The sequence below is a fragment of the Sinocyclocheilus grahami genome, unplaced genomic scaffold (assembly GCF_001515645.1).
Source record: "Sinocyclocheilus grahami isolate Dianchi unplaced genomic scaffold, SAMN03320097.WGS_v1.1 scaffold342.1, whole genome shotgun sequence".
NCBI lineage: Eukaryota > Metazoa > Chordata > Actinopteri > Cypriniformes > Cyprinidae > Sinocyclocheilus > Sinocyclocheilus grahami.
Genome location: NW_015505521.1, coordinates 670,712 through 684,427, shown reverse-complemented (window position 1 = coordinate 684,427; position 13,716 = coordinate 670,712). Strand labels below are relative to the sequence as shown.

General features: G+C 36.9%; 1 protein-coding gene across 1 annotated transcript in view; it reads left to right on the top strand.

Annotated features, from left to right (window-relative positions):
* LOC107603170 (tyrosine-protein kinase Fer-like) overlaps window positions 1-13,716 on the top strand; it is a 58,236-nt gene that overhangs the window by 5,933 nt on the left and 38,587 nt on the right. The window contains exons 2-3 of the mRNA XM_016295885.1: window positions 9,982-10,260; window positions 10,471-10,644. Of these exons, the coding sequence (XP_016151371.1) occupies window positions 10,051-10,260; window positions 10,471-10,644 (384 nt within the window). The 5' untranslated portion in view covers window positions 9,982-10,050. The remainder of the gene's footprint in view (window positions 1-9,981; window positions 10,261-10,470; window positions 10,645-13,716) is intronic.

Below are 13,716 nucleotides of genomic sequence, written 5' to 3'. Positions count from 1 at the left end.
CGAATACCAGTGTTTATTTTTGTTATGAAATTAATTTTTAAAATACCGCAATACGAACGCGACACTGTTTGAAAGGGGTCACTTTTCACTGTTGCACTGTATTGAGGGAACAGCTGTATACGAGTGAAAGTTTTTAGTTTGTTACTCGCAGGCAGTGCGCTGCATGAGACAAAAAAGTAATATAGCCAAAACAACTGCATAGCCGCTCTTTAGCGTAGATGCATGTTGATTTTATCAGACGATGCCGCGATTATAAATGAGAGTGACTCCTGGTTAACATGTATTAAAAGGAATCGATCGTGTTTAGTCACTATTTAGTGTGGTATTTGTTTTGACAATATTCACTCACCATGACAGTAAAATAGGGCATTCTAAGTCCATATACTGCAGTATTTCCTCTCTCAATCAGTAGAAAATTTGGTTAACACCCGGTCATGAATGAAAAAAAAAATACCGTCATGTACCATGAAACCGGTATAATTTAGAAAAATACCGTGATATACATTTTTGGTCATACCGCCCAGCACTACAATGGGCCTCATTCATGAAACATTCGTAAATATATGAGTAAATTCTGAGTAATTTACACGTAAAACGGACCTTCCCGAAAACTCTCCTCCGGATTCACAAATACTTCGTAAAAGTCCGATTTGATAGTTAAATGTGTGTATGTTAATGAATTCCAATCATTCGTAAATAGGGCGCGCATACACGCTCATTCACAATTAGCATATTCCCCGCCTATGAATTACAGCTACGCAAATTACGTATCTAGGAATGGTGTGGAATCCTTGGACTCAATTCTCAGGTTTGGTAAGTTATATAGCATAAATGCATAAGAGACTAATAGGCTATATGCCTAACAATAAATGAATAAATTAACGTATGTCCACCAGAGCGTTTAGCCAGCTGACATAATGCTTGGTGCTCTTCTGAAAATGACCAGCTGGTGGTGCTTGAGAGAGCTTTGGAGGCATTGCATTTTTCTGGAGTGACGCGTTGTTTGCTATGATTTGGAATATTCACGGCAGTAACATGTTACGAGTATCTTATTTTGAAAAATATTACTGAATATAAAAATGCAGTGTCCAGCAATATTAACTTCTCCATTGTTGTGTTGTACAAGTATGATCATGGTTGGTCAATGTAATGTTTGTCCCGCCCCTCCTCCACTGTGATTGGACGGCTGTGTAAAAAGGGACAGTGAGGAGCTCTGCGTTTTACCCAAAGTTAACGAGTAAAAAACGAAAAAAAGACAGGGCAAATGAACTCGTAAAAATATAATTGTAATACATAGTTCATAAAAATGCAGCGTCATCAGTTTGTCTAAAATAATACAGAACGTTTGAATGTTTTATGCACCATTTACACATGGTAGGGAACAGGTGTAAATTTCTTTCGTACCAACTAACATTTTCAAAATAGCACATTTTCATAAATCCGAAAATTTACGTCAGAACGACTTTCCGAATGATTTACACAAAAAATCGTTCTGCTCGTGTTTTATGAATGAGTCCCATTGACTTTTTAGATTGCTTTTAGATCTGGCTGTTTTCTCAACAGGCTTGAGTTTAGAACTCATGTGGGTTTTCATCACACAGGAAGTCTGTTTTCGCTTGATTTGCACTTGTTAAACTGCATTCTCTTTCAATTAGCCTGTATTTGGAAACCCGGCATTAAAGTTGACCGGTTTAAGGTATATTCCTCTTATATTTCACTTGCACGCACTGGTTGGGTGAGGTTATTTAGCAGAATGTAGACATGCTGATAACAAGGTAAGAATGATGCTTTTGTTACGTGGTTATTTAAGACTGATCAGGGCTTTGAGGTGTACACACATCATGTTTTTTGTGTGATGCTTGGATAAACACTTTCTGAGTGTGACGTGTCAGTTATTTTATGGTCTTTTACTGGGAACCAATGGAAGTACTGTGGACTGTTAAAAAATAAAAAATTTGTGTTCAACAGCTTTTTTTTAATGGAAAGAAACAACATATTGCTTAATATTTGTCACATAAAATGTATTGTTATTGTATATTTGGTTGCTTCTAGAGAGTAAAATTTATCAATATGCTCTTTTTGATGAACTTGACAATTTCTTCAGGAGAGATGCCTTTTCTACTCCGGATGACTTGGTTTCCTATTATAATGAGGGACTGCATAGTGTGCTTGATACACTTGCACCTTTAAAAACTCTGTTTATTTTCTCATTCTGCACCTTGGTTTACATCAGAACTGAGACTACTTAAAACTAAGTGTTGTTGCTTGAAACGTTTATGCATTAAAACTGGACTTACTGTTCATAAAGATACACAGATCACATGCTCTATTACAATAATGCTCTTTTAACTTCTAAATCTGATTACTGCTCTACTATAATTAGGTCAGATAAAGGGAACACAAGATCTTTGTTTAATACAGTAGGCCTAAATAATATCTTACGGCCTCCTGATACCCTTCCTTCTCACCTATATTCTAGTGATGTATGCAATAAATTTATGACCCTTTTTTAATACTAAAATTGACAATGTTCATCAACAATTAACTCCTCAAAATAACATGGCATGTGATCTGTTGTATCGGCCTTCCCACGATTCTCTTCTGTCTTTATTTTATAGGTTTGAACTTCCGACTGTTGATGAAATATCAGGTTTTATCCGAAACAAAAAGTCTTCCACCTGTCAGATCCACTTCCCACTCACGGTGATAGATGTCCCTCTAGAAATCAGTGGTTAAGTTGTATTTACAACACTGTTCCAGAATAGTTCAACCCAAATATTCAGATGTGTGCAACACATTTTACAGAGAACTTTTTCCTGAACCTGTGAGAGTAGCCTACAATGCCGGCTGTTCTGACTCACAGCTTGTAAGTATGTTTTCATATTTAAAGAATTTGCCACTGACGATTCAAATGTGAGTTTTGAGCAGTGTAGAAACTAAATCGAATCTTTTGCTTAAATATGATCAATATTCTAATTATATTTGAATTTAAAAGGCATGATTTCAGTTAGGGGGGAAAAAAAGCTTTTGGCTTCTCTCCTGAGGCCACAAGAGGTTGCATCGAGCAAAATATTATGCATGTTTCTTCAAAGCATAATAAAATAACACGACTATCTTTGAAAAAAGTGCATAATGTTTAAAATTATGTTTATAAACCTTGTATAATTAATAAAGTTGCTTAAACAATTAGAAACAAAACAGCATCATGCATGTATGTATAGTTTAATACAAAGGACCGAAAACCAATCACAAAGATTACTTTCTTCATTTAAAAACTTGAGATGCAGTGGGATGGGGAAAACCACCATCAAGTCTTGAGACATGTTTTTTAAAAGTTGAACTTACATTAATTTTACATAGCTTTCTAAACATGCGGCTCTCTTGTGCGAGATACGAGTGCAACGGTGATAGATGTCCCTCTAGAAAATGCGATAAATATGCGTTCTGTGTGAACGGCTTGGTTTCGGTTTTGACGTAAACAACATCTTCCCCCGCATTGATTGTTCTCTTTTTCTGCAATATTTTGAATGAACAACGTAGCAGCGCTGCATCTAGTGGGTTCAACTGGATAGGTTAACAAAAGCATTAAAATGCAATGACACTTACATAGTCGTCACATTTCGTGCGGCACTGATAAGGCTGCCTGACGCACACCTAAAATTAGAATGCAACGTTTTTGCATTCGAATGTGGATTTTTATTTTAAATTCGACGAATATTCGAAATTCGAATTTATTTTGACAGCCCTAGTGTAGATTAGCGCTTGTTGTTTGTCATTTCTCCGATCACACATGCAGACATTGTTTTATGTTTACACGGCGCGATGCAACGCAATGCAACGCGTAAAAAGACAGTATAAGTCATTATAATCAGTAATTATGTCCCCACTGGATGCAACAAATGCCTCGTTTGTAATGGGTTTTATTGGTTTTGTCTCCTCGAGCCGGGACACAGCATCACAATATGGTAAGAGCTATATATATATATATATATATATACATAATTATTATCATTATCATTATTTATTTTCTTCTTATTCTAGTTACAAAAGGGATTTAGTCAAGAGCAGTGAGAGATTTTCTCTCACTGTTGTTTGATTAACATGAATGGCAGACAGGACGAATATTGGACAGCTTTCCCTTTAAGACCGAAGTCTGGATCCAATATACTGTTACACGTGCGCTTTCTCTCGCAACTGTTTACGTTCCCTTAAGACTAGGGTTGGGTACCGAAAACTATCTACCTATGTAACCGGTATGTACTAGAACCGAATCAGAATGCAGATTTTGGTGCCGCTTAAATGCTTGAGCGATCGATTGAAATATTTGTTATCTGGTTCTCCGAAACGCACGTAAGGATCACCGGCACCACACGTAAAAATTAATTTCACGACTGAGAAAATTCACGAACGCAAGTCGGAAAGCTCTAATAATACAAATCCAACACATCTTTGTAGTAATGCGAGTGTCCATGTTGTTTTCACATTCCGACTTAAAAGCACAACTCGGGAAATGTGAGCATCCGAGGAGCGCGTGAATGCACTAATTACACTTACTCTGATGGCAGCAGGGTTGCCTTCCGTTAACTAAGCTAAACATTCTTAAATTAAAATGCCTAAAGCTAAACTTCTCTTGTAATGACTTGCAACGAGAAGCGTTTTTAAACATGTTGTCCAACAAAAGAGAACACTGTAACGTTTGTACTCCACAACTGCTTCCTTTTGTGATCTGATGTGGCTTCTTGTCACAGAATGAGGCAGAAAATATGTTCTATACTGTTAAAAGCATATGGTAAAAAGGCTATGTCTATTTGCAATGGATTATAAATATACTTAATTATGAATTGAATAACACAGATAAACTATACATTGTCACAGTCGAGTGTTTATTGTCTTTGTTTTATCATTCAAAACGTGTATATATCTTCTGTTTACTCAGTTACAGCGATAGCAATGCCTTTGTCCATATTAGGGATTTCCTGAGTTCTATTCCTTCTGTGATGCACATGTGGAGTTTGTGCGAGGGCGCCCTCTTGCGTCCAGTATGAATGAAACCGACATTAAATGTGTTTATAGCACTCAATAATGGCCAATCCATCCTATTTTGGGTAATTTTTTTTACCGTTTAGGCACTGGTACCGTTTTAAAAGTATCGATTTGGCACCGGTATCGGAAAAAACCCAAACGATACCCAACCCTACTTAAGACCTAAATTACTTTTTATGAGGATACTTGCAAAACCAGTTGTTTATGCAATCGTTCAAAGCCAATAAAGCGGCAAAAATGCTCACAAGCTCTATTAGCAGCTGATGCGCGGCTTACGCACTCCTCTCACACAGAAACAGAGACTGCACGTGCATATAGCTCTGTTGTTTGTGTTTCAACGGCCTAAAATCAGTTGTTTTAAACTGCAGTGCTTAAAAATGCGTGCAAACATGACATTTTCGTGACTACGCGCACAGCAACGTGACGTAAGCACGCATGCTGTTATTCACATTTCTGCCTGCATCCCTGTGTAATGCATGTAAGACTGCCGTCATTCAAATGATGAAAAAGTATTGCCATAAACAATGTATTTTGCGGCACCACGAAATAAACTATAGAGCATAATATGAAACGACAGACTTTTAATTTCATCCATCCGATATATATCATATTGCCCAGCCCTAGTACACCAAATACACAAAATAATGTTTTTTTGTCTATGTCATATGACCCCTTTAAAAAATAGCCTGCTTGAAAAATTCCAGTCCGGTTTCCACCCATTGCATAGTACAGAGACTACCATGGTAAAAGTTGTTAATGATCTGCTTATGGCAGCTGATTCTGGACTCTTAACTATACTTATCCTAAGTGTGGCCTTTAATACTATTTCCCATTAAGTTCCTTTAGATAGATTATTCTCTATATATATATCACTGGTGTCCCTCTCACCTGGTTCAGGTATTATCTCTCTGGGTGCACTAAATTTGTCCAGCTTAAAAATTTCAGCTCATACTCTTCATCTGTTACCACTGGTGTTCCTCAAGGCTCTGTTTTGGGCCCTCCGTTAACATTTACTTATTACCTATTGGTTATATTTTTAGGAAGTATGGCGTTCGTTTTCATTGCTATGAGCCGAGGGTGACACCCAGCTCTTTTAGTCCACCAAGCCAAATTTAACTCTTCTTTCTTCCTTTCTCTTGGATTGTCTAGAAGAGATTAAATCCTGGTTTTCGCACAACTTTCTCAAGCTGAAAATTGATAAAGCAAGGTTCTTTTTGTTGGCACTAAATCCAGTTTGTCAAAATTCAATAGCTTTTCACTCTCCCATTGATAATTCTGTAATCTCTTCATCTTCTCAGGTTAAGAGTCTGGGTTTTGCCCAGTCTTTTGAAAAGCATGTGAACAATATTACTCGGATTGCATATTTTCACGGAACATCAGCTGTCTTCGTCCATTCCTCACATCCAATTCCACAGCAGATTATTGTAACTCTCTTCTGTTTGGGTTACCTCACAAACTCCTTCATAAACTTCAGCTGGTCCAGAACTCAGCTGCCCATACTAGAACCTCCTCCATTGAGCATCTCTCCTGTTCTCTATCATTTACACTGGCTTCCTGTTTAATATCGAGTAGAGTACAAGATTCTGCTTCTCACTTTTAAAGCTCTTCACAATCTTGCACCCTCATATCGCTCCGATTTGCGTCATATCTACACCCTGAAGCATACTCTTAGATCTTTTTCATCTGTTTCCCTTGTTGTACCCTCTGTTCATTTAGTCACTATGGGGTCCAGGGCATTTAGCTGTGCTGCTCCTCGTCTCTGGAATTCTCTTCCACAATCTATATGAGAACGTGATTGTCTGACTACTTTTAAATCCCGTCTTAAAACTTAATTATTTAGATGTCTTGATTTTTATGACTAACACTCAACTGTACAGTGTCCTTGAGTGTTTTGAAAGGTGCCTTTATGTATTCTCATTAGTGTTCATTTTGTCAGCTATATTTAATTTAGTCTTAGTTTTAGTCCTGTGTCAAATGTACGTAACTTTTAGTTTTTATCATATTTAGTCAACTTGTCCTGTTTTAGTTTTAGTAGACGAAATGTCTGAGAATTTTAGTCTAGTTTTAGTCTTACACATTTCGTCATATTTTCATCTTATTGTATAATGGTTAAAATTATGAAAAAATATATTATTTTGCAAAATTTTAATTGCAGTGATTGTTGTCATTTGGGAAATGTATTTTTACATTTAATCAGAAGTTGCTTTTTAACCAATAAGCACAAATAAATAGAAAATCGACTCATATCATATGCATGGTTTATTTCACCTCATCTAACGTTAGTGTACAGATTTATAACAGGATATCAATTAGAGGCTAAATAAACACCAAAGACTTCAGATATATACTCGCCCTGTCTACATTATGACAACTGGCGTAACAAAAACCTACTCTCAAATATTATAACAGAGAAATTCCTAATAGTAATTCCAAATTGCATTTATGTTTCTCTTTTAAAACAACGGCAAAAAGACTTCTTGCTGCACAGAGGTTGCATAGGTAACATTACAATCCGCAACCACTATCGCAAACAATACAGTCGAGATCCAAGACAGAACACAGACTGTCTGAATGACACTTTCATTTAAACAGCATACCAATTATTATGATGATTATTATTAGTATTATAATTTACTAAAATCAAGCAAGCAAATTAAAGGCTACTTGTTAAGCATTATATTATGAAGTTTATATAGGCTATATAAAAAAAAATATATATATATATACTGTATATCTGCATTTATATATATATTCATTCATACAGTGTCATACATAATGAAAATAATGAAGAAAAAGCCTTTATATAAAAGAACCTGAAGTTGCTTGGCATAATCATTTGTATAGGCCTATAAATTTTTTTTGAATTTTTTTTATTTTGGCATTATGATAATTTGTTATTTATATTTGTATTATTAAGACAAAAGTATTTTAAGAAATTGTATTTATTATATTAAATATATTTATTTAGAAAAAAAAACAATCTGTCATATCAAAGTCATGTGGTGTGACCACTGATCTATATAATGACTGGATTGCTCATTGCGTTCTATAATGCCATTCGGGTGTGTAAGTGTTTGTGCCGCCATCTTACTATTCCCTATTAACAGAGGACAGCATTGACTGACAGCTAAAACACTGACCTAAAATCACTCGATTTGAAGCGTATCAGTCACACAGGATTCGTTTTTATGATACGTGTATGTAAATGTATTTTTACTTCAGATGTTATCTGCAATGTTTATGGTCTTTTCGGGTAGGATAAGCGATATATTGAAATCGTTTAGGTGGGTGTGTCTGCTGCACACTGATGACACAGGTAACTGAGCCAACACAAAATATATTTCTTTATGTGAAAGTGAAAGTGACGTGACATGTGGCCAAGTATGGTGACCCATACTTGGAATTAGTGCTCTGCATTTAACCCATCCAAAGTGCACACACACAGCAGTGAACACACACACACAGAGCAGTGGGCAGCCATTTATGCTGCGGCGCCCGGGGTGCAGTTGGGGGTTCAGTGCCTTGCTCAAGGGCACCTCAGTCGTAGTATTGAAAGGGGAGAGAGTGCTGTACATTCACTCCCCCCACCTACAATCCCTGCCGGTACGAGTCTCGAACCCGCAACCTTTGGGTTACGAGTCCGACTCTCTAACCATTAGGAATGTGCGTAATTATGCAAGAAATATTAAACATGAATATATATATTGTATTAGTATCAGAAACTGATTTGAATATACAATGAATAATATAATCCAAGCCTCTGTTACTGTAGCATATTGCTCTGTTGAAATTCAAAGCTTAGGCCTACCATGCATCATCTTGGAAATAAAGCTTCGTGTCTTTAAGTCTGTACCGTATGTAGTCAGCGTTATTTCTCTGAATAAGTTATGATGTGTGCCTATATTTTTAATGTCCTGATTGAGCAACATCTATTTCAGTCTCTTCAAGATCGCGCAAATTCTCTTGCGTTTTACTAGCATTATATGTTGAATTAATCATTAATTTAACCAACGTTTAAATCATTACCTGATTCATTTTTGAAACATTTGCAGTCAAATAATAAAACAAATAAAACATAACAAAATTACGTAAACAGTGAAATAACTGTACATACAAAGCATAAATCTTTATTCAGATTTTGTGAGCACTTTGTCATTTGAAATACATATGTTTAGGATTTCGTCCGTTTATCATGTTCATCTGAAGTTTGTGTAATGAATATGAACCTAACTTTTTAAAACATAAGGGAAATTCCCGACATTAAACAAATAACTGCTTGCATGTTTAGGACATTTGCATTGCAAGAATGTACAGTGAGACTTCAGATATAAAAACGATTACTTGTTGTTAGGTGAGGTTTTCTTGTTAAAATCGTACAATTTCCTATTAATTCAATAGAATGAATGGGAATACTAGGGAATACCAATATGGCGGCACGGTGGCTTCACTTTTATGATATAATGAGCAATCCAGTTCTCTATTATAGATAAGTGGGTGTGACCCACATGCAGAATAAAAACAGGAAATTATGTCATAGAGAGATGACCCCTGCAGAATGCCAATTAGTCTCTTAAATATCAGATCATTTGACTTTTTTTTATGACCGCACAAAGTTAGTTCAGGTTGTATAGTGTCATGTGGTGTGACTCTCCAAAAACATAATGATATTGATGAATTAAACATTTATGGTGATTGTAAAAAATTCAAATAATACGTTTAAGTTCAGATATGTACATACATGTTATCATCATGTAAGAAAAATATACTATTATTTTTTGTGTCATGGTTACATGTTACATTTAGAGTCATTACATTTCAGCTTTTATTGAAAAAGTTTGTTAAAACCATACGAAATCAATCAAAAAATACAACTTGGCACATATGTTTATGCATTTCAACTAACCAGTCTTTATTTCTACCCATATCGTCTCTCAGCAGCAGCAACAATGCAGACCTGAGTGACACACCCCATTGAGCGAGAGAGAGACCGCGTGCCTTGCGAGCAAGATGGGGTTCGGCCGGGACCTGCGCAACTCCCACGAGGGTCTGATGAAGCTGCAGGACTGGGAGCTGAAGCTGCTGGAGACGGTGAAGCGCTTCATGACCCTGCGGGTGAAGAGCGAAAAGGAATATGCATCGCTTTTGCTCAACATCAGCCAGCAGGTGGACAAGCATGACAACTCCTCTCAGATCCACTACGTCAGTACTGTCTCCAAGGTAACGGCTCTCACCTGCATTATGGGTTGATGGGGGGAGCTGATGCTTATGATTTTTAGATACTCAGAGCTAGTCACTCTGCAACCTGCTCTCTCTGTTTTTGTCTTGCCTTTTCAATCTCTGTTCATCTCTTTGTTTGTTTCTCACACTCCCTTACCCACATTTCTTATTCTATCTCTGTGTATGTTGGTATGTGGTTTTTGTTATCAGTCGTGGACTCACATGGTGCAGCAGACAGAGCAGTTGAGCAAGATCATGAAGTGTCACGCTGAGGAGCTCAACTCAGGGCCTCTCCACCGCCTCACAATGATGATCAAAGATAAGCAGCAGGTGAAGAAGAGTTACCAAAGCCTCCACCAGCAGATCGAGTCTGAGATGCACATGGTGAGCCTTTATATAGATTCAGAGAACATCAGTGGGCCTGTCTACACTTGGTATTAAGATGTGTTTTCATTAATCCGATCACAAGTGAATGACATTAAATACAGGTGTATCATTTTGAGCTTGTCCAATTTTGACCACTCCAGAGGTATTCGAACAACCACAAAAGACATTAGGGCCTTTCGCACCACTTTAGTTCCAGAACTAAATGTACAGTACTAAAGTACTGGGACGATTTTGCGCGAACTATTTCCAAGTACCATTTAAAGGGTTGCATTCGCACCGAGAGTGTGTACTAAGAAGTGACGTAAGCCGGTCGACAGCGTCGTCATTTGTGAGCGGTGTTCAGCAGAAACAAAGAACAACATTAACAACAGGAGGATGGTGGACGCTGTGACATGGAAAGTCGACGTATACATAAAGCGATTGAAAGAACGGAAAGGAGGACTAAGAATCTCCAACGACAACTGACAGTGCTACATTTGCTACAAGTGCCTGCACTTCAGCGTCCGTCCATCTATCGCTGTTCTCCATACTTGCGAAATAAGTTGACACAATGTTTACAGTATGTTTACACGGCGTTTTAAATCATGGCGGGTGAGGGCGTTTTCATACGCGTTTGGCCAATCAATGTCTACTTACTTCACGATTAGTACCAGTTGTGCTGGTTAGACCCTGCTCCGGAGTAGGAGCTAATTTGGTTCTCGAAAAAGGCAGTCCGGTACTAAAATCGCACCCAGTTCCGGCAGTGCGAAAACGCCAAAAAGTGGGTAGTTCCACAATTAGTTCTGGTACTATGAAAAGGTTCCCGCGGTGCGAATGGCCCTATTATGGGATGTGTTTTGAAAAAGCGCACCAAAACCCCAAACAATCGATTACAAATTCACCATGTTGTACACACCGATTACAATTGAAATCGCCATTATAATTTGTGTCTTTTCCATTCTCTTCCTTTCCCGCTCACTCGTGATCAGCATACTGACATCATACGTATTCGTGCGTTGCACTCTATGCTCTCTTAAAAGTGATGTAGACTGTGACGAAATCCGAACACATGTGGTTACATTTAAAACTCATGATAAGACATGGTGTAAATGGTAGTTTGTCTCGGCTGACTACTTGTGATTGGATCACTGAAAATGCATCTTAATATTAGGTGCATGGCCGTAACCAGGGTTTGAAAATTAGTGAGGTCTGAGGTGGGGTTAAGAATTGTGCTATAGGGCTGGGCGATATGACGATATCGTATATCGACGATGTCTCGTAAGTATCGCAATGTCGATGTCAACAGTCAGGTAACAGACGATTATTGACATTATCAGGAAAAAAAAGACAAATGATAAACCAAGTTGCAAAAAATATTTTACATAGCACCAGAGTCACCATACAGGTCTTTTTGCATGCAAGAATGAAATGATTTAGTAGGAGGGTTGGGAATCGAAAAGCTATTCCAATTTCGGAAATCAGATCAGATGCGTAAGGTCAGGAATCAAATTACTTGCTATAAAATTACATTTCGATTCTGCTTCTCGATTTCTGTATGCGCTTTTATTGTGATTTCAAAAGATTCAACTGCAAGAAGACGAAATAGAACTCTCTTCTGCACTCTGCAGACTCGCTACTGCACTGCGCTTTTCTGTTCTGCGCACACGCACAAAAGCCGCCTCTTATATACGTGAACACTTGACTGAGCTCTCTTTCTCGTGTTCTTACACATTCGAATGGACAAATACACACAGAATTATATCAAAATATCCCATAAATACAATCGGTAGTTGTCTTAAGTGAAGGTTGAGAAAGAAATCATGGGTGTATTGGATCTGTGCATTGACAGCAGCCGCCAGTTATTAATATTAATCAAAGAACAAAAGAAAAGAAAATCCCTCACTGAATCACTTTTGTAACCTCAGTTTATATTTTATTTGCCTGTTGTTCGGCGCTGACTACTGTAATGGCAACGTGCATCTGTGTGCGATTATTTTGGAGATGTGTTCCAATATAATTTATCCTTATTTAGGGTATAGGCCTATTCTATTTTGATCTGCAGTTTAATAAAAGTTAAACAGAAAAAAGACAAAAAACGCACTGCATGTGTTTCTGAATATTTATTTAAACAGACTGTATAATGATGAAAAACCACAAACATGACAGGTATAATTAAAATAGGCTACGCAAATTCCTTCAGTGCACATTTCAGTGCAATATATTTACAGATTTATATACAATATAATTATGTTTAATTAAGCTTTAATTAAGAGATATAGCACTATAAATTCTTAATTCATTTGCAGCAAAACTATAAAGTTTTGTTGCAAACGGATGAAGACATTATAGGCCTATATCTCAGCTTGCCCGTCAACATGCACGCGTTCGGAGTTTCAGCAGCCCAACACTGAATATTATATTGTGGCTGTTGTATTTTGATTAATAAAACTAAAAATAATAAAAATGACAATACTAAAATGAAATTTAAATGACCCTGCTTCTAAATAAATAAAGCAGTTATTTTTATTTAGTTAAAAACGGGCCAAGAGAGACCTCCGAACTAGTAGCCTACCAGAAAGGGAAAAAAAAAAACTTAATGTTTTTGCACAGAATTCGTTTTTAATCCCTGCATGATTTTAGTCATACATGATAAATATCAAATCGTTATAGCTTGACTACAAGTTTAAAAACAACGCTGCAATTGTTATAATTAAGGAAATTAAACTTACCATCATGAAATGTGTCTACACGGCCAAAAAGAAAGTGAAACATCGGAAAATAGGCATATTGTATTCAAGACATTATTATATTACATTATTATATGACATCAACATGCATTTATCATTCTTACAATCACAGCCAGAATGTCCAACTTCACCATGATGAACTTAAAATTGGGTTCTATTATTTTTCCTCAACAGTTCTCCTCACAAAACGAAATTCAGTTCAAACACAAATTTGATAAGAACAGAGTGGAAATTGTTAGCAACAGCAAAGCCAATGTTTTCTGTTAGTTTAAGCACAAACTAAGAAAAGTAAAACCAAACTTTGTGGCAATATTTAAGACCAAACTGAACATGGTGTGTGTTA